This window comes from Culex quinquefasciatus, chromosome 2, assembly GCF_015732765.1.
Source record: "Culex quinquefasciatus strain JHB chromosome 2, VPISU_Cqui_1.0_pri_paternal, whole genome shotgun sequence".
Lineage (NCBI taxonomy): Eukaryota > Metazoa > Arthropoda > Insecta > Diptera > Culicidae > Culex > Culex quinquefasciatus.
Window position 1 is genome coordinate 95,825,799 of NC_051862.1, and position 19,681 is coordinate 95,845,479.

The 19,681-nt window shown below is 43.2% G+C and overlaps 5 protein-coding genes across 6 annotated transcripts in view; 2 read left to right on the plus strand and 3 right to left on the minus strand.

Annotated features, from left to right (window-relative positions):
• The window catches only part of LOC6041136 (zinc finger protein 425), a 29,831-nt gene extending 29,188 nt beyond the window's left edge, over positions 1–643 (plus strand). Inside the window, exon 5 of the mRNA XM_001850384.2 lies at positions 481–643. Coding sequence (XP_001850436.2) covers positions 481–589 — 109 coding nt within the window. The 3' untranslated portion in view covers positions 590–643. The remainder of the gene's footprint in view (positions 1–480) is intronic.
• An 81-nt stretch (positions 644–724) lies between these two features.
• LOC6041137 (zinc finger protein 37 homolog) lies at positions 725–4,382 on the minus strand. The gene is made up of 4 exons (XM_001850385.2): positions 4,119–4,382; positions 2,953–4,054; positions 995–1,227; positions 725–937 (listed from the first exon to the last, which is right to left on the minus strand). The coding sequence occupies exons 1-4, from the start codon at positions 4,275–4,277 to the stop codon at positions 740–742; spliced, it is 1,692 nt and encodes a 563-aa protein (XP_001850437.2). The 5' UTR covers positions 4,278–4,382; the 3' UTR covers positions 725–739.
• Positions 4,383–4,829: 447 nt separating this feature from the next.
• Positions 4,830–6,493, minus strand: LOC6041138 (alcohol dehydrogenase class-3). The gene is made up of 3 exons (XM_001850386.2): positions 6,355–6,493; positions 6,190–6,239; positions 4,830–6,011 (listed from the first exon to the last, which is right to left on the minus strand). The coding sequence occupies exons 2-3, from the start codon at positions 6,208–6,210 to the stop codon at positions 4,899–4,901; spliced, it is 1,134 nt and encodes a 377-aa protein (XP_001850438.2). The 5' UTR covers positions 6,211–6,239; positions 6,355–6,493; the 3' UTR covers positions 4,830–4,898.
• Positions 6,494–8,116: 1,623 nt separating this feature from the next.
• Positions 8,117–9,366, plus strand: LOC6041139 (peroxisome assembly protein 12). Its single transcript, XM_001850387.2, has 2 exons — positions 8,117–8,360; positions 8,413–9,366. Exons 1-2 carry the CDS (start codon positions 8,241–8,243, stop codon positions 9,247–9,249), a joined length of 957 nt encoding a protein of 318 aa, XP_001850439.2. The 5' UTR covers positions 8,117–8,240; the 3' UTR covers positions 9,250–9,366.
• Positions 9,367–12,210: 2,844 nt separating this feature from the next.
• On the minus strand, positions 12,211–16,628 carry LOC6041141 (serine/arginine-rich splicing factor 1A). Of its 2 annotated transcripts, XR_005277294.1 has the most exons (5): positions 16,312–16,628; positions 15,847–16,234; positions 14,688–14,764; positions 14,473–14,631; positions 12,211–13,859 (listed from the first exon to the last, which is right to left on the minus strand). XR_005277294.1 is itself a non-coding variant. In XM_001850389.2 (4 exons), exons 1-4 carry the CDS (start codon positions 16,476–16,478, stop codon positions 14,538–14,540), a joined length of 726 nt encoding a protein of 241 aa, XP_001850441.1. In that variant the 5' UTR covers positions 16,479–16,628; the 3' UTR covers positions 14,097–14,537. The 2 variants fall into 2 exon arrangements, 1 of the variants encoding a protein (XP_001850441.1); XM_001850389.2 differs by lacking the exon at positions 12,211–13,859 and having other exon boundaries at positions 14,097–14,631.
• Positions 16,629–19,681: the final 3,053 nt, after the last annotated feature.

Sequence of the window (19,681 nt, forward strand, 5' to 3'; positions counted from 1 at the left end):
ATTTCTAACCTAAAAACCGAGTCGGCGTAAAACCTAATAAGGTTTTACACCGTGACGTCATTTGACAGCTCGTGTGCACTGTTTACATGGTCTTCGTCGATTGTCGACGATTTCCCCCGAAAAAGTCGACGAGCGCGTCGAACTGTGCTAAGTCCATGTAAACAGTGCACTCCTTTCTAACCTTCAAATCGAGCCGGCGCAAAACCTAATACGAGAAACGCGCTCCGTCGCAACGACCTCCTTTCGATGTTCTGTTAAAGTGAACTGATTGTTCGTTTTTTATTAAGTTCTTATAGATAGAAAGTGAGAACAATTTCTGCGAAGTTCATATCTGTTAATAAAATAAACAACAACATATCTGTTATAATAAGTCCGTGATTGAGAAACCCGACTCACACACGCGTTCTGAAATAAAGAGAAATTTAATTATGAAGTAATGCATTAGTAAACAAAATTTATGAAACCCTTTTCCATCGACAGGTTACACACCGGTCTGAAACCCTTCGAATGCGAGCTGTGCGGGAAAGCCTTCAGCCGGAAGCAGCACCTCAAGCTTCATATGAAAACGCACGAAAAGGAGAAGGAATGAACTGCTGCAGGTAAGTAGGTTATGAATATATGTTCAAATATATGAATGAGTAGGTAAGAAGCAACTTTTACTAGATAGGACAGAAAAGAACCGATATCAATGCTTTCGGACAGTTTGAGCTAACACTTCGAGAAATTTCAGCTTGTTATGTTATTTATTGGGCTTTCCTTCCGCCTTGCCTTGCACTTTGTTCGGCTTGTGAACCTTCTCCTTGTGAATCTTGGCGTGGTACTTGGTGTAAAACTTTTTAGAGCAAACATCACATTCGTGTTTCTTCTCTTCGGAATGTCGCTTCAGGTGGTTCCGGTAGCAGGTTCGCGTCTGCAACTGCTTGTCACAAATTTGGCACTACAATTGAGGGTATTGAAGGTTTTAAAGAAAACATTAAAGATCTTTTCAACTTACCTGGAACGTCTTTCCCTCTATGTGCGAATCCATGTGGGCGGTCCGCAACGAAGCCGACTTGTAGCTCTTTCCGCACACGGTGCATTGATAGGGACGCTCTCCGTTGTGGAAGCGCTGGTGAAGTTTAAGCTCTCCCTGCTGTGCAAAACTCTTCCCACATTGGTCACAGCGGAAACGCTTTTCGATGGTCTTCAGGTGGTTTGCCAGAGAACGCTGCGTGAGAAACTTCTTGTCTGAAAAAATAACAATATCCAGGTTTTTAACAACATGGACGAATACCGAAGGTAACGCATGTAACGGTACGGGGGTACTGTCAAACCAATTTTGTAACGCACGTTCACGTCACGTCATTCTTGAACTCCTGTCAAAAATTTTCTCCAAGATGGCATCTCACATTTTTGCTTCCACCCCATCCGCACACAACAAAACATTTTCTGCTGCTGCCCGGAATATTTTCGAGACAACCCGTTTCTCTCCGAAAGCCGCTGCCCAGGAACAACCCCAGACAGATCCGCTGGCTGGAACCAAGTCCATAGTGCTAGAAATAAACTCGAGACAGCAAAGCAGAAAGATGCTCGTGAAAAAACCATTACACTAAAACCCCGGTTTACGCTCAGGCGTTACGCTTTGTATTTCGTCGATTTCTCTGGAACGACGCAATATTTTTGCAAACTTTTTGAAGCGATTTATGTCTTGTGCAGATCTACAAATTGCTTTCAAAAGAATGTAAAAACATTACACTGTTTTCGAGAAATCAACCAAACAAAAAGCGTAACGCCTGCGCGTAAACGGGGGTTTTAGTGTACTTCCTGCAACCTCCAGCCGGAACCGTGTCCGTGGCTAAGAAAATCATCCGAGGCAACATTCGCTGGCCACTGGCCATGGAACAGTGGAAAAGTGAGTGGGAAATACAAGACACAGAACCTGTTGGTTTCGGGCAGCGGCTTCCTGTAGAAACGGTGTTGTCTCAGGTGTTTTTCTTTACCACGGACACGGTTCCAGCTAACAGTTCTGTCGCTTGTTTCTGGCCAGCAGGTTCTTTCTGTCCTCGAGATTTTTAGCAATTTGGTGCACATTCTATTCGCTGGTGGGTTGCCCAGGGTCAACCAAACCAGGTGGATCTCTGCAGCTAGAAACAAAAAAACGGTGGGCCGCCCGTCAATTTTTACCGACATGGCGAGAATCAAAATAAAAACAAATTTTCTAAAACATTTGCCAACTGTTCCACCGAACCACATTTCCTGGTCCATTTTCCAAAAGTTGTCCTCATTCCGGAAGGATCACACCATCTCTAGTTTAAGGTTATGTTCACAAAACAAATCTATCTGTTGTTGCACTTATTTTAGTGCGGGGTTAGGGACCGTACTTTTACACCAAAGTCATCCGAGACTCAAAAGTTTCTGCCGGATGGCTACTGCTGGGAACAAAGTAGCGCTCGCTGAAGAGTGGAAAAAACCGCAAGAAAATACCCCCGAATGTTGCCTCGGATGTTTTTCTTAGCCACGGACTCGGTTCCGGCTGGAGGTTGCAGGAAGTAAAGCGAGAAGTAAAGGTTCTTCCACGAGCATCTTTCGGCCTTGCTGTCTCCGGTTAATTTCTGGCATTTCTGGCACTATCTCGGGCACTATCGTTTCACGTTCCGGCCAGCGGATAAAGACGGATCTGCCGTGGGTTGCTCCTGGGAAGCTGTTTTTGTAGAGAAACGAAACCCTCGACAACACTCCAGCAGAAAAAGTTTTGTTGTGTGCGGACGGTGCGGTGCGGAAGCAAAAATGTGAGACGCCATCTTGGTGAAAATTTTTGACAGGAGTTCAAGAATGACGTGACGGGAGCGTGCGTTACAAAATTGGTTTGACAGTACCCCCGTACCGTTACAAGCGTTACATTCGGTATTCGTCCATATTGTTAAAAACCTGGATAAGATCAAGTACATTCGGGAGGAAGTTCATCCGACTTACCGCAATGGTTGCAGGGAAACTTTTTGCCCGTGCATTTGAGACGCAAATGTTGCTGCAAATCGGCCATCGAGTCGAACGAATCCATCCCGCAGTGCTGACACCGGAGAGAATCGTGCTCAACGTGCTTCTGTCGGATGTGGACGCCCAGTCGAGCCAACGAAGCGTACTCACAGCCACAACCTCGCAAGGGACACGAGTGCACCTCTTGGTGAGTCAAGATGTGCAACTTCATGTCGTCTAGTTTCCCGACAAGTTCCATCGGACAGATTCCGCACGCATAGCTCGTGGCAGCGTCTACTTCAGGACTATCGACGTGACCACTACTCTTGAGGTGCAACAGATATTCGTCCTGGCGAAGGAAAACCTTCTTGCAGTCGCAGCAGATGTGAAACTGGAAGAAATCTACTACATGAGCGGTGGCCTCGTGGGATCGCATGTGTCTTCCAAACCGTGACTGCCCGACGAAAATTGCCCCACAGATGTTACAGGTCATGGCCGTTTCAGTGCTAGTGTTATCCACAGTCGCTTCAGGCTGCTCCATCAGTTCAGCGTCCTCCGAATCTTCCTGTGCTGCTTCTTCTGCACACTCTTCGCGAGCTTCTTCTGGAGATACAATCTCTTCGTAGTATTCAACATCTTCCCCGTGTTCCGACGTGAAACCTTGGGACTCTGTCGGTTCCATTTCAACCTGAGCGTCCATTTCGGTATCTTCGTGAAGTTCATCATCTCCTGCCTCTGGAGTATCCGCAACTTCCACATCAAAATGCTCAGCGGCGGCATGTTGCTTCAGCTCCTCCTCGTTCTCAAACATTTTATCACACGACTCACACTGGACCAGTTCCGCAATCTCAAACATCAAATTGTCGTCCGCGCCATCCTCTCCTTCGTCTGGTTTCTCCTCATCTTCCTCCAAAACCGGCTGCACTTCCGGTTCCTCAAGCTTCGCTTCCGCTACCTCCTCAACAGTTGATCGTTTCTGCGCAATCGTTTCCTGCAGAATCTGTTCCGTTCGCTTGCACTTTCGCTTGAAGGCGTAAAAATTCAGCATCTGAGACTTGCAGCTTTGGCAGATCTTACCCGGCATTTCGGCGGATTCCACAATCTGTCGGAAGTTAAAAAAATATATCAAAATTTCTTCTAACAATCTCTCAAAAAACAAATCTCACCTCCAAGTCCACGCAAAAGCTGATGGCTTCCGGTATCGACACCAGAAAACCGTCCACGATCGCGCTGGAAAAGAGGCTAAACAGCCGCTGCTCTTGGTCCGGCTGGGACAGACAGATGCGGCACGTGTGGTGCACGTCCATGTCCAGGGCGTACTCCATGCCGGAAGCTTGTGTGTTTAGGTCAAGGTTTTGTATGAAATCGAGTCGAGCGCGCTTGGAACGGGCTTCTAACGAACTTTTGTAAACATAAACAAAACAGTGTTTGTTGTTCTGTCAAAGCAAGACTCTGTGGCAACTTTTGAAAACGGCTTAACAGAATTAAGTTAAAAATTGATTCTTGACTTCCTTGTTGTTATCATAGCAACCGATTAACGATTTCGGAGTCGACAGGTTCTGAGATGCCGGAGTCGCTAAATCTTTAGAAATTTATTATAAAGAATGGTCATTTAAAGGATTTAAAGCCGTGCCCATATTTGACAGATCCAACCACCCTACACGCTTCACACCCTTCACGCCCAGCAAAACTGACAGTGTTAACAAGCTGAAAAAGTGGTTGCCATTGCCAGTTCGATTGGCCAATTTACCCAACTCTACAATCTTCATCTTATAAGAAAGTTATTGTTGGATTCTGAGTCGGTGGGTCGGGTCTTTTAAAAGATAAGTTAAGCTAAAGTAGAAGCTGTGATACATCACTACCCTAGAAAAAATACATTTTTTGAAAATTAGAAAACAAAAATATTCATGTATTCACTTGGACGTAACAGCATTATATGCTAACATTCAGAAATTAACAACCGATCGAATGCTCTTGCCCTCGTGCATCAGAGTAAATGCTTCGTTAATTTTCTCGACCGCCATGTTATGCGTTACGAACTCATCCACCATCAGTTCCTTCTTCAGATAACGCTCCACAAGCATCGGCACACTTTCGACACTCTTCCATCCTCCGAAAGCCGTTCCCTTCCACGTCCTTCCGGTAACCAGCTGGAACGGACGCGTGGCAATCTCCTTGCCCGACTCGGCTACTCCAATGATAACCGAAGTTCCCCAACCACGGCAGCAGGACTCCAGCGCGGCACGCATCGTCAGGGTGTTGCCAACGCATTCGAAGGTGTAGTCCAGTCCACCATCGGTCTTCTCAATCAGAACCTGCTGAATTGGTTTGTCGTAGTCCTTCGGGTTCACAAACTCCGTACAGCCAAACTTTTCTCCCGTTTTGAACTTGTCCGGATTGATGTCCACCCCGATGATCCGGGTCGCTCCGGCAGCCTTACAACCCATTGCTGCAGCCAATCCAACCGCTCCAAGTCCCCAGATAGCGCAGCTGCTTCCCGGCTCGACCTTGGCCGTATTAAGCGCGGCTCCATACCCGGTTGGAATGCCACAACCCAGCAGACAAACCTTATCCAAGGGCGCAATTTCGTTGATCTTGCACAACGAGATCTCCGCCACAACAGTGTACTCCGAGAACGTCGAAGTTCCCATAAAGTGGAACACCTCCTTGCCCTTGCACGTAAACCGGGACGTTCCATCCGGAAGCAATCCCTTTCCCTGCGTCGCGCGAATCTTCGGACACAGGTTCGTCTTCGGCGACTTGCAAAACTTGCACTCGAAGCACTGCGGAATGTAGAGCGGAATTACGTGGTCACCCTCCCTAAACTTGGTAACCCCTTCGCCGACACTTTCCACAATTCCGGCACCTTCGTGACCCAGAATGACCGGAAACACGCCCTCCGCATCGTGTCCATCCAGCGTGTACGCATCGGTGTGGCAGACGCCGGACGCGACCACCTTAATCCGAACTTCACCCGGATTCGGAGGGGCCACTTCGATCGTTTCGATCGAAAGCGGTTTCTTAGGCTCCCAAGCGACTGCGGCCCGGCACGAGATGACCTGGGAAGGTTGGAATTATTTAGTATTGATTTGCGAAAGCAATAAAATATTCAAAAAGAGAAAGTGAGAGAGTAATTTCGTCTAACTAAGACATTTACAAACACTCTCTATAAACCATTAGGACCAAGTATGATTGCCAAATTTCATCAAAGAAGATAAGCTTATCAAATTTGCTTACCTTTCCAGCAGTGCTACTCATTGTAGGTTGATAAAGCCTCCTGGAGGTGACTGTAAGAAAGACAGAGGAAAAGATTTTTAAATGACGTACTAAGTCTCACAAAAAAGCGAACGGTGAACGATTGAACTAAGGTCGTTTGGACAGAGATGTTTTTTTGGAACTCACCAGACGAAGAAACGAAATGATAATAATGTTATAAAAGACGATGAGCTTGGTTCGCCGGTACCAACAAAAGAAAAAGCGAAATCAGTGTCGTGTGCAAAACAACAATCTGGAAGGGTGAATGTTACGGATAGACCGGTAAAGTGAAGAGGAACGCTACCCTAGGGTGGATCATCAAGCCGGTTCTCGTCTGGTTGTGAACTTAAGTCAACTGTGGGATAGAAATTTATTTTTTATTACCATAAAACAGCGGTTTGAAAAATTTTAAGCTTGAATTGAACATGTCTGGGTCTTTCTGTGATTAGCCGTAGCCTACTGTTTTTAGAATCCTGGTAAATTTTGGGTCTATAACTATTAGGCGTTTCAAATAAATGTTGTACAAAAGCTTGCCTTAGTTGCGAGCTTAGTTGGCTCTTTTCTAATACGGACTTCAGTATCTAAGCTTCATCCATCTAAGACATCTCAAAGTATATCTCCGAAAATGGGTCCAAGGTTTATACGTTGGTTTATAGTGGGTATATTGCAATAAGCACCGCTATACCAAGCTTCTAGCAAACCTCTGCAGTTGCAAATGCTTCGTGTGATTTATGGCCGTCTACCAAGAACAGAATCGGACACATTACAAATGATAAATTTTAGGATGAACAGTAGATGTAGATCCAACAAGGTTGTTCAGATGTTCGATTTAACGATTCCGGATAGTCCTTTGTATCACAATCGTTGGTACTGCAGAGAGATGTCTGGTGGGAAACAGTAACCATCTGCACTAAAGCAGAACTCTGTGATTTTTTTCTTAAAATTGCTCGATTCTACCATCATGACATCTCGGCTTCCTTTCTTGGCGATGAATTTTTTTGCCAGTTTTAACATATAAAATCCGATTTCATCTCCGTTGAATTTCCGCTTAGGAATCTTCAAACCATCCTTTATTCCGGATACAATCCACCATACGTAAAAAAATCCTTGCACTTGCTGCTGAAACGTCTTTTGGTGTACGGTTTGCGCTGTTTGGGTGTCGTCTCATGAATTTAGTTAATACAAGAGTCTACCAGCTTCGTCCTGTGTGGTACCGTACCTCTGCGTATAAACAAGTCGGTAGCAACACCGATCCGTCCGGGTCAAACGCTCAGGTTTTCCGCACCACTACATACTCTACTTGCCACTTCCAACCAACAGACAGGTTTCCTTCTACCCATCAGCATTATTATCAAGCTATGGTTGGCATTGCAAGACTGTGACCTTTTTATCATTGATTTTCAACATTTTACCAGTTCACCTGTTGATGTTCAAATTGTTGTAATTGTTGGTTGTGGCAGGTTATTGTGAAGGCAGACAAAAATCAAAATACGAGCGCAACCTGTCAAAGCCTGTTGCGCCACGGGCTGATGTACACGCTTACGACAAACCACTCAATTTTTGTATGGCGCAACAGATTTTTTGCGGAACAGAAGAGATGCGCACTTCGGTTTGGTGGTGCGCGGATAATATCAGATGAAGACACTCATCAGGTAAAAGTAAAAAATCAATGCTACGATAAAAAGATTATTAATTTTGAATCAGCACTGATTTGAATATTTAGAATTTGTTCTACATACAAACTGCAGGAATTCCATCACTTTCCAGATTGTTCAGTATTAGGTGCCCTTTGCAAGTACATGTCTTTAATATTGAAAATTTATATTTATTGTTGCAGATAATACATTGACTGCTACGTCTGTAGTAGAAGCAGGCTAAACAGCACTTTAGGCATAACAATTCGAAATAGTCGCCCTAATGATTCAACGTTGTTCAATCTACCAAAGAAATGTGACGGTACGAAGCAACTGTGGTTCCATCTCAAATCAAAACATAATAAAATTAATAGACTTAATCGAAAACTTGTGACAACGATGGCAGCTAAAGGAGCGCACATCACGCAAAATATTGAAACTCGACCTTCAATATTCGAAGTCGTGGCCGCAGATTCACTGAACGCGACGTTCTATCCAGCCCTCAAAAGAGTTGCCAATGTAAGACACTAATTTCTTCACAATGAGCTTAATCCTAATACCTCCAAATCAGTTTTTAGCATCAATAAAACCAGCCACCTTCGGACCACTGCTCCGATACTACGACGAGGTGTTTCTGGTGTTCAACTGGGCCGTCCAGAGCTACTACCTGCGTTACAAGGGAGGCTCCCTTTCGGAAGTGTTCTACGGCCTAACAAGAACATCGCTGCGAACCAATCGCTTCGATCAAAACGGACAACGCTGGTCACTAGCACTCCTCGTCATAGCTCCTTATCTGTACCGCAAGTTAGAAGCAAAAATAACCCAATGGAAGGAAGATTACGAAAACGGTCGTGTGATATCACCCGAAAAGGTCCGCCTAACCCAGATCGTCCCATACCTTAAAGCGTGCTTCGAGTGCGTCCGACTGGTCCATTACGTATCATATCTGGCCGGAGCCATTCCGACGCACTCGCCGGTCTTGCGAGCGTTGAACCTCTCGCTGACATACCAGCAAGAAGAGGAGCAATCATGGACGTTCCAGGAGCTTCTTGCCGGTCGAGTGGAACCCGCCAAACTCCTCAGCTCTGCCCTGCTGCGAAGTCTCGAGCTGTCGGCTTTCTTTCTGCAGTTTATCGAGTGGTGGCAAAACGAGGCCAACATGGGCGATCTGGCCAAACTTCCCACTCCGGACGCTCCGCCGGGTGACCTGAACGGGGAAAAGTACCGGGGCAAGTGTCCGCTTTGCTTGCAGCGGTGGGAAATTGCGACGGCGATGTCCGTTTCAGGTTACGTTTACTGCTACCGCTGCATTGTGGCGCATCTTCAGAAGGAGAGTAAATGTCCGGTGACGGGCTATCCGGCGTCGATCGGTGATTTGATTCGAGTGTTCGATGGGGATGACGACTGATGATTACCTAGTTTGGTATTTACATGTAATTCCAGGTGATGTTTTTGGAGGAAAGCCTAGGGGACAGGGTGTTCAAAATGGTTAGATTAAATTTAATTTTACAAATATTCAGGATAATTATGTTATTATTTTTTAAATAGAAGAAACAAATCGTACAATATAAAAATCAAAATGTTGCATTTCGATTCATTTTTGAGATGCCGTCCAACAAGCTTGCTACGTAGCTTAGTGGTAACGCTTCCGGCTCGTAAACTGTGAATCGGGGTTCAAATCCCGGCTCGGACCAACACAACTGGTGATCGTAGAAAAGGGAAGGTATTTGTTATTAATAACCGCGTTTAAAGTCTCAGAAGGTTTTGGCTGAAAGCTTTTCTAACGATCTTTCGATTGCTGTGTCGAACAACTGCAAATTTTAACTTTTATATCAAGTTTTTGAAGAAAAGTTTTGTCCCTTGACATCCACCAATTCGGAACACTTTTTTCTTACGGATGTAAACAAACTTCGGTTCTCTCCATGAGTACATAATTTTTACAAAATAATGACTTAACGTACTGAAACCAACCAAACTCAAGCTTAGTTATGTTTTATGAATGGTATGATAACTTTTTTTTGAAAAAAATATCAGTTAAATTCAGGTGTTTCACAATTGTGGGAGGCACAATTATGTAACATGCAATTTGAAGGCAGTGTTTTGCTGCTCTGAATGAAATAGTCTTGAGATGCAGTTTTGTTTGTTTAGAAGTACTACTTTTACTAGTGAAATAGCAAGAGAATGTCCAAATAAAGGTCCTAATAATAGTAGGGCCGACAGGAAAGATGCATTTGGCATGCTATTGACAAATTATCACTAAAGTGTTCCGAATTTGTGGGTGTTCCGAACATGTGGGATGACTGTATTTATAGTTTGAATTCAAAAACTAATTGTTATTTTACTGTGTATTGTTTTCTCCTGAAATCTTTCCTAGTGTTAAGCCGTGTTTTTTGCCAACAATTTGTAATCAAAAAATTACAAAAATTATTTAATAATAAAGGTCACAAATTTAGGCCAAAAAATTTTCCGTACGCCTCATTAATCTACTAAGTTAGACTGATTTGTGATAAAGCAATTAATTGAAAGTTGTTAGTTTGTCATTTTGAAGTGCCTCCAACACACTTGAACCGATTTTGAACTTTTGATAACTTTGTTTGGTAAGTTTATATGAAAATTTAGCATAAATTTTCTTGTTTATGTAAAACTTTACGAAACATGTGTTTTTCAAACAACTATTTTTAGAAAAATGTTGAACACCAACTAAAAAATTTCCAATAAAAACCGTCGGAAACCCCATTTTGGAGTAGAAAACAACGTTTCGGAACAAAACCGTCGGATAATCCGGATCGGTCCGGAACCACAGTGGCCGCTCGGGGAACACTTTTCCGATGGTCAAATAGAGGATAACACTACCTTTCTTTTGCAACTTGAAGCGTCCAAATCCGTTCTCTACAGCCCGATTTAGACACTATAGTATGAAATAGTCAGTTTGCTTTTATCGGAATAGGGTTTCCATGCCCCCGCCGTCAACCGACGAGTATCATCAAGGAGCTGTTACACTACGGCAAACAAACAAACAAACTCGCACTTTTTGACAGTTTGCCAGTATGCCTGCTGAGTTTGTTTGGCTGGATGTTTTTGTACAAACGTCAGCCTGCATACATTTTGCCTTGTTTGGGAGTTTTCCGCAAACATGTTTGCGAGTTTGGCAAACTGTCGAACACGAAAAAGTGCGAGTTTGTTTGTTTGTTTGCGGTAGTGTAATGGCTGCTTCAGTATCATCGATGCTTGGCCTGCAGCCGGATTAAAAAAATACAAAAAAAACGTTACTTAATCCACCTTTAGGTGGTTAGTGCCTTCCTCTCATTTATTGAGTGATTACAATCCCCTAAAGTGTCCACATGGTTTATGGGTCTCCCCTAATGTGATCGCAGCACCTAAGAGGTCCTAATAAAAATAAGTGACGAGTAAAAAAAAATAGACTTCCTACAGACTTTTTGTCAAGATAATACAGACACCGCCGTTCAGGAAAATGGCATCCCTCAACAAGGCTTTTTACGTGACGATCAGACGGGACCATTTGAGGTTATGTAAATTCAGACCATTTTTTAAACTGCTTGTAATTTTAGATAGGTAAGCCAGATCTCGAAAATTCTTAATCCACAAGAAAGGTCTTCTCATATGCTTTCAAAAAATATGTAACATGTGAGGGTTTCATAAAAAAACACCCTTTTTACCATAATTTTAATTTTATATGAAACAGTTTTTTTAACATAACTTTTTAAATACATGATAAAACTGCATGAATTTAAATAGCAACTTAGGGGACGTTAAGACGGATCGATTAAAACCTTTCCGGCCAAAATCGGTTGAGCCTGTAACAAGATATTCCAGTGACATTGATTTGGTACACATGTCTACATACAGCCAAACACACAGATATTTGCTCAGTTGGTGATTCTGAGTCGATATGTACAAATGAAGGTAGGTCTAGGAGGTCTAACTAAAAAGTTCGTTTTTCGAGTGATTTTATAGCCTTTCCTCAGTAAAGTGAGGAAGGCAAAAGCGAATTACCGAAATCTCAGAGAATTGCTCTTTTAATAATCGCATTTAAAGTCTCAGAAGATTTTGTTGAAATTGAATCATTTTAAAACCCGAAAAAAGCAACGCAAAAAGCAAATCGCATGACAAATCGGTTTATGATAAATCTAGGCTAAATCCTAATTTTCCGGTTGATCTGATCCTCAAAGGGAATCGAGATGTTCTAGATGGCGGATTTTAAGACATCAACAATAAAAAAATTCAACATTTCACTAATAAGGCGTCGCTGACCTCGAGTACCCCTAGAATGCTCCCAAGTGTTCACAAAATGTGAAACTCAAGTAAAATTCTCCCCATTGGCAATGTGATATAAATAACTTAATCTCTCTTGATTTTAAAACGCATTTTATTGCTGTAATCGTAATCCTTTTGTCACACTCTTGCGGTATGGCATCGTGGTGCAAAACTCTCCAAACTCGTGTTTACTTACTGTTTCCAGCTGACTTTTGTTTAAACTCATTTCAAAACCACCACGGACACTCACTATCCTCCTTGGAACTGCTAGGTCGTTCCCTCCTGTGCGATTCCTTCTACTGTAACTCTGTAACTTAATTTTACTGCACTGAAATAAATGGGGTTTGATTTGTTTTCACGTCATTCCAAAGAAAACTGGGCCGTCAAACACGTGACCCGTGCGGTTCCACCACTCCCAAGGGGTTTTGACTAAGTGGTCTCATGCTTGTTTTTTGTTTTTTCTACACAATAATTAAGCAAGACTTGACTATTTCGCGTGGTTTGATGCGTTTTTTTTTTTTTTTTGCATAGCAAGTATGAACGAAAGAAATTTGTTATGAATAATAACTGCTATGTTAAATCGAACGGAGAAATTAAAAGAATTCTTGATGAAAGGGAGGCAAACAAATTATACTAGAAACTGTTTGGATTAAACGCTAACGAAAAGAATGAAATGGTTAGAAAGATGAAAATGTGCAAAAAGTCTCTAAAACAAGATTGTTAAACAGGAAAATTGACTAAGAACCGACTGGTAAAGGTTAAGGATTGGTACCTGAGTGTGAGAGATTGAGAGAAAGAGGTTGAGAGAAACAGTAATACACACCGATATAATCCTTCCTCTCGAGACAACGAATCCAGCGAAAAAGTGTGTTCCACGGTGCGCACAGGGGAAAAGCTAGGGCCTTGAGAAGACAGAAGATCGATCTCATACAGTCGTCCCACGTCGTCCAGAGCAGAGTTTTTCGACACGAACGTGGGCTAATTTCAAATCCTGACATTGTCCCAACACGATCCCGCGAAGTCCTTCCAGAGTGGGGGGTTAAAAGTCAATTTGTCCAAACTCCATCCATCCAATTTATCCTTTTTTTTGCGTTAGCTGCATTTTGGTTCATACCGTTACGCTAGTATGAATAAAATTTAAAATTTCCACAATGTTCGTTCAGGAATTCGAGAAACAATTGGTCAAATGTTGCGCCGAGAGCACTTGCTGCCAAGAATCGTCGTGCGTAGCGTCGGTTCACTTCCATGAAACAGTTCGAAATCCGGTTTTGACAATTATCCACGCGTGCCAAGAGTCCTTCCTGACTTGAAACTTCCTTGTAGCGCGTTTCTTCCTTATCCTTGGGAGAAATTGAAGTGAAAATCCAGGGGGCATCGCAAACCGACGCTACAGACTTGAGCTCGGCATCGATGTCTCGACGCAACGTGTCGTAATTTGGAAAAATGAAGGTTGTCCACCACGCGAAACGGGTGGAACACACACCTTCAGTTATCAAAGCAGCAGCAACCGTTCCATCCAAATGTGGGGGCGTTCCTGCGGCGTTCGTTTCCTGTTTCCAGTTCCAGTTCGCAAGTCCCGAATCCTGTCCTGATCTGCGCGATCCAGTGATCCGTTTTTATGTTATTAAATGAGCAAAAGAGAATCCGAGGAGGTCCTTCAATATCCCGAGTCCTGATTCCTACGAGTCCTGTGAAGTGAAGCAAACTCACACCACACAAGCAAGGAGACAATCTCCTTTCGTCCTGTTTGAAAGAAGAAGAAACAGGCTTTAGAACAGGTGGCAAATCGTCGGTGGGTGGCAAATTTGATTAAAAAAAGGAAAAAAGAATTAATAGTTGGTTCATCCCACATTTTCGATCGAGCTCTTCGTGTCGAACTTCAGGCGCTAGAAGAGATTGCAAGCGTCTGTAATTATTTCGATAGAATCGTGTTATCGTTTCTCAAGCAAGAAATAAAAGATCAACAACGCAAAACGAACGTACTTTACACTCAAGATTCAACCCTTGCTCTGATTGTTTCGGAAAGTTGGGGAGTTTAATTAGTGTGATCTATACAAAAAAAAAATTAGAGATATCCGATCGATAGAATTTCCAGCGTACTTAATTTGCTCATCTGTGTGTGTTTTCAAGTGTGACTTCTTTTGCAAGGAATGTACTAAAATGATTAAAATATTCCTTAAAATTAGACCGCACCCGCCGGTGCAATCGCATCGTAACTAAAATGTGTGTGTTTCTACAGCTCTTGTGTGTAGAGGGTCGTCACGCGGAAAATCTGTGTCTGTGTGTTTGTGTAAGTTTGAAAGTTGATTTGCCTCTCTTCCGTCTGTCTAAATGTACATATTTATCATCAAATTACTTGGAATCCATTCCAACTCGGGGAAATCCGGATCCGAAAGGTGGTCATCCGACCGTCCCCGAGGCCTAGTAGTTGAAGGAGCGCGAACGGGACCGCGAGAAGCTGCGCTGGACTGGCGAGTAGGTTGGCGTTCCGCGGCGTCTGCGAGGCGAGTATGACCTGGAGGGGAAATTTAATTTTAAGTTGGAACAACTTAAATTCCGTCTAATACTCACCGATCGCGATGCTCTCCACCGCCGCGGCGGTCGTCGTTGCCAGAGTCCTCACGTACACGAATGTAGGCAACTTCGCCCTGGGGAGGAGAAATAAAGCTGGTTAGATACGACACGCGTTTTAATGTGACAAAGGACTTCCCAACATTTAATTATAGAACTATTAATTAACATATGAACTGTATAATTATGTATCACTTGTAATCAAACCACTTAAAACCATTTCCCAGCAAAACATTCCCAAACTATTGACGTGATAAATGAGCCCAAAGCGGCCTAACGTTTGTATAAATTGCCTGCACTATCATGTAACTTCGGAAGTTGCTTAGTGTGTGCAGAGCAATAAGAGTGCTTGATATTTGAATATCCGGTTTCGCAGTGCAGCGTTAAACATTGGTTGTATTTGTGATTTTTCCGACGCTACCAACAACTCGAGGTACACAAACTCCTCCACAACCGTCGCCGTCGATCGTCACACTCGGTCCTATGCGAGCCCTGAGGGACTCGGTTCCTCCTGCCAGCAGATACTTCGTCTTCGCCACATTCACCTTCAATCCAACCTTCTCCGTTTCCCGTTTAAATTCGGTGCACATCCTAGCCACCTCCTCGAACATTTTGCCGAACCATCCGTTCCGTCGAACTCGGTCCACGTACCCGATTGCGCTTGATGACGCTACGTTGATGGTTGCTTCCATACAGCTCCAGCAGGCTTCCAGAGAGGCTTCGGCGAGCTCACTCTCGTTTGGTGATCTCCAGGTGTACTTGTAAAGAGGGGTGAGCTGGAAGAAGGTACTACGTACTGCCATGTTTCGGGAGGTAGCGAAATCGATGAGTCGTAGGCCGTTCTCGTTCGTCTGCTGGTGAGCGCTGAATCTCCCATTAACCGGTCTAAACTCCTCCTCCTGGCCAACTTGAGCGTTCAAGTCGCCGATGACAACCTTGACGTCATGTTTTGGACACTTCCTATACTCGCGGTCAAGAAGCTCGTAGAAAGCGTTATTGTCATCGACATCGCTTCCCATTTGCGACCCAAAAGCTAACTTTAAAATAAGGAAAACTAAATCCAATTTTCCTAGTCACCCTGGTGCGCAGCATAAACGCCCACTCCTTCCCTCGCTTGCATAATTGAATTATCTTTCATTTTCGCTTGTTTTGAACTCACCTCATGCGACCGAAAGCGCGAATCGTCCAGCTTTTTGATGGCATATTTCATATCTTCGTGGCGTAAATACTCGACCACTCCCGTTCCGTCTTTGTACACATCGGCGAAGCAAACATCGCCCGCCTCCCGCATATGGTCCTTCAGGTCCTGCCACGAACCGGACGCCGGAAGGCCCGTCACCACCACCCGGAACTGTGACCGGCGTGCCGGAGGGCCACGGTTGTTTCCACCCCGGTCGCGGCCACTACTACCACCACCGCGGTCACCGCTGGTGCTTCCCCGGCTGCCCCGGTAACTCCCGGGCCCGCCACCCCGGGGGAACTCCACCCGCAGCCGATACCCATCGTAATCGTACCCGTCGCGGGCCTTCACGGCATCGTCCGCGTCGCTGCAGAGGAAATAAAAGAAAAAAAAACAAATTTATCGAAACGACCGACTCCGACCAACTGGCAAGGCGATTCTTACCGATTATCTTCAAATTCTACGAAGGCAAATGGCGGCCCTCGACGATTCTTCAGATCGACAAACGTAACCTTTCCAAACTTGTGGAAAAGGTCCTGGATGTCCTTGGTCCGGATGTCCGGTGGCAGATTTCCGACGTAGATGCGGCACTCGTTACGACCGGACGACATTTCTTTGGCGTGAGGAGGTTTTGGAGGAACCGACGCGCGAGCGAAAAATTCTAGCAAAATGGCAGCAGCAGAAAAAGTAGAAAAAGGTTTTTCACACACCGAACTCGCGAGGCGCGACGACGACGACCGCTGCGAAGCGAATGACAGACGCACCGCACGAAAATTTGTGTTTTCTTGTCTCCTCTTCGCGGGCGCAAAGAACGGGGGAACTCACCGGGTAGGGTGGTTCACTGCTTTCAAAGTGATGTTTGCGGAAAACTTTGAACTCCGACAAATCATTACCTTCACTGATAATCAACATTACACACTGTTCAGTTCACTTTTACACACTTGTATGGGATTTTTCAGTTCATACTTGAACTGAAAAATCCCATACAAGTGTGTAAAAGAGAACTGAAAAAAGTGTAATGCTGTTTACCAGTGTTATGGGAGTGTCTTTTGTTACGTAACGTAAATACACAGACAAACAGACGTGACTCTCAATACAAATTATTTTTGAAATCCATCGTCCTTCATCAAATCTCCAAATCACGGCGACGTCAGCGCTGCCTGGTGAGCTTATGCCGAAGCTCAGCCCAAACACACCAATACAGACCCATTACTGTCATGTGTCATGTCAGTGTATGCGTGAGACAATCAAGCCTTAACGATTGTAAACATTAACAGCTGATTCGAAATAATGTTGTTGTTGCTGATCATCAGTAACAAATCAAAATAAATAAATCAAGACCGACGGCCGAAAATTACGGTGGGTCGGTTCCGTTACCGATGGCAGAACCTCGTGAGGCAAATCATGTGGCAGCACCTGCAGCGATGCAAGACAAACACAATGACAGAAACCAAACCACTGGTCCTCTCCGTTGCTTGCATGTTCCGTCTAAGATTCCTCCTCCACCGAAAACATGAACCATTACACCTGACACCATCATCAACAAGATATCCCGGTCACGAAAACACCAGTAGTGGCCGCCGGAATAGGAAAATCCAATTCAAAACTAACGGAATTGATCCCCACGATGGGCGTTTGGAAACATCTGCAGGGAGCGTGTCCACGGCGCAATTATGTTGCCAGCCAACAAAACCAAATGGGCCGAATGAGACGAAAAAAATCGCGAAGAGTGACGCTCACGATCGACGCAACATCGTCAAAATGCCAAAAGGACGACCAGCAGCAGCAATCTGAGCAGCAGTCCGCGAAGGATAAGCAGGTTGCTCCGAAGGAGATGACTCCACCACAGGATCCAGCCTATCTGGTTAATAGTGGGGTAAAGGGTATGCCCTCGCTAGTCAGACGTTCATCTGACCTTGGCCGAAACTTCCCCAAATTTGACCCGCAAAGTCTGGATAGTGGATTACCGTTGGATTTTCTGAATTTCATTATATTTTTTTTTTGTTTTCATTTGCTGCCTCACACGTGCTCACGCTCAACCTAAAAACAAAGAAAAAACACGCATTACACACACTGAGAAAAGACGGGCGAGCTGTCACGACAGCAGCGCCATCATTGCCGGGTGAGTGGATGCCGAAACAAAATTGCATTTGAAATAGCCGTTTTTGAAGGACGATGGTTCGGCACTCGAGTGTACCGTCTGTTTGTCTGTGGTAAATACGTACACTCAAAGTAAAAAGTATCCTTTTTTCAAGTTCACCCGTCGTCACCCTTTAAGTACGGTATGCTGATCGGAAGGAACGCGGTCAAGAAATGTTGTGTGTTCTTTTCGTGACCCCCCAAGAAAAGTTGACAGTTCGGTATGAGAAAAATAAAAAAAAATATTCAAAACTTAAAATTAAATAGATTAAAAATGTTTATTTAAAAACTTTTAACAACAATTGGGTACTAAAGCCCTATGTCAATTTTTATGTAGAACGGTAAAAAACACGATAAAAAACCATTTCTGATCACTTTTTTTCATTTTAATGCAATTTTTTTTTTTGACAAGACAACATTTTTCCGATGGATCAACTATGGTCCCCTTGGAACGAGCTGTCAAGTAGGAGCTTTTCTGTCAAGAAGGACCGCGAGGTTAATTTTTCAAAATTGATTTAAAAATCCATTTTAAACTCTTTGTGGTCGTACAAAGGGTCATTGTACTCAGAAAAATAAGCTTTATCGCTGTAAACAATAATATCAGCAATCTAAGCTTCATTTTAGGACCCAATTATAAACAAAATAAAGGATTCAAAAAATAAAAGCAAATTTAGAAATTCTTAAATTCTAAAACAAGAAAAACTAAAATTAAAAAAATATGTAATCATGAAATAAGGAAATTAAAAAACTATGTAATTATGAAATAAGGAAATAAGGCTTTCTAGTCAGAAATTTACCAACACATTCAAAGTATGTTTACATGACAGCTGGACGTTTGTTTGCATCAGGTTTCCTATCTCTTTCTAGCAAATTTTTTTTGTCAAGCGACTTCTAGCTGGTTTATTTGACTGACTGCCCGATATGTCAGTCAACATACTTCGCAGGGCTGTGACAGCTACAGCTCGATCATTGTTTGCATCAGGACACTGTGACGAGGAGTTCATCATTTTTGAGTTAAATTATATTTTTTTCACTGGGCCTAGAAAGCCTTATAAAAAAATAAGAAAATAAGGAAACCAGGAATTTAGGAAATTTGGAAATTGGGTACTAAAGCCCTATGTAAATTTTTATGTACAACGGTAAAAAAATACGATTAAAAACCATTTCTGATCGCTTTTTTTCATTTTAATGCAATTTTTTTTTTTTGACAAGACAACATTTTTTCGATGGATCAACTATGGTCCCCTTGGAACGAGCTGTCAAGTAGGAGCTTTTCTGTCAAGAAGGACCGCGAGGTTAATTTTTCAAAATTGATTTAAAAATCCATTTTAAACTCTTTGTGGTCGTACAAAGGGTCATTGTACTCAGAAAAATAAGCTTTATCGCTGTAAACAATAATATCAGCAATCTAAGCTACATTTTAGGACCCAATTATGATATTAACAAATTAGAAAAATAAAGAAAATGAGAAAATTATGAAATTATGAAACAAGGAAATTAAGAAATTAGGAAACTAACATGTATGGAAATTAGGATGTTAGGAAATTGGGAAATAAGGAAAATAATATGTTAGGAAATTAGGATGTAAGGGAGTTAGGAAATTAGGAAAATAGGAAGTTAGGAAGAAAGGAAGTTAGGAAGTTAGGAAATTAAGAAGTTAGGAAATCAGGAAATT

What these genes read in the sequence shown, in the direction of transcription:
- LOC6041137 (XM_001850385.2), bottom strand. Translation starts at nt 4,277, where the DNA reads ATGGAGTACGCCCTGGACATGGACGTGCACCACACGTGCCGCATCTGT. An exon ending in GCTTTTGCGTGGACTTGGAG is followed by an intron (nt 4,055 to 4,118) that starts GTGAGATTTGTT and finishes AACTTCCGACAG; the next exon opens with ATTGTGGAATCCGCCGAAAT. An exon ending in GTTTCCCTGCAACCATTGCG is followed by an intron (nt 1,228 to 2,952) that starts GTAAGTCGGATG and finishes TTATTTTTTCAG; the next exon opens with ACAAGAAGTTTCTCACGCAG.
- LOC6041138 (XM_001850386.2), bottom strand. Translation starts at nt 6,210, where the DNA reads ATGAGTAGCACTGCTGGAAAG. An exon ending in TGAGTAGCACTGCTGGAAAG is followed by an intron (nt 6,012 to 6,189) that starts GTAAGCAAATTT and finishes CAACCTTCCCAG; the next exon opens with GTCATCTCGTGCCGGGCCGC.
- LOC6041139 (XM_001850387.2), top strand. Translation starts at nt 8,241, where the DNA reads ATGGCAGCTAAAGGAGCGCACATCACGCAAAATATTGAAACTCGACCT. An exon ending in CCCTCAAAAGAGTTGCCAAT is followed by an intron (nt 8,361 to 8,412) that starts GTAAGACACTAA and finishes CCTCCAAATCAG; the next exon opens with TTTTTAGCATCAATAAAACC.
- LOC6041141 (XM_001850389.2), bottom strand. Translation starts at nt 16,478, where the DNA reads ATGTCGTCCGGTCGTAACGAGTGCCGCATCTACGTCGGAAATCTGCCA. An exon ending in GTAGAATTTGAAGATAATCG is followed by an intron (nt 16,235 to 16,311) that starts GTAAGAATCGCC and finishes TTTCCTCTGCAG; the next exon opens with CGACGCGGACGATGCCGTGA. An exon ending in GGTGGAGAGCATCGCGATCG is followed by an intron (nt 14,632 to 14,687) that starts GTGAGTATTAGA and finishes TTTCCCCTCCAG; the next exon opens with GTCATACTCGCCTCGCAGAC.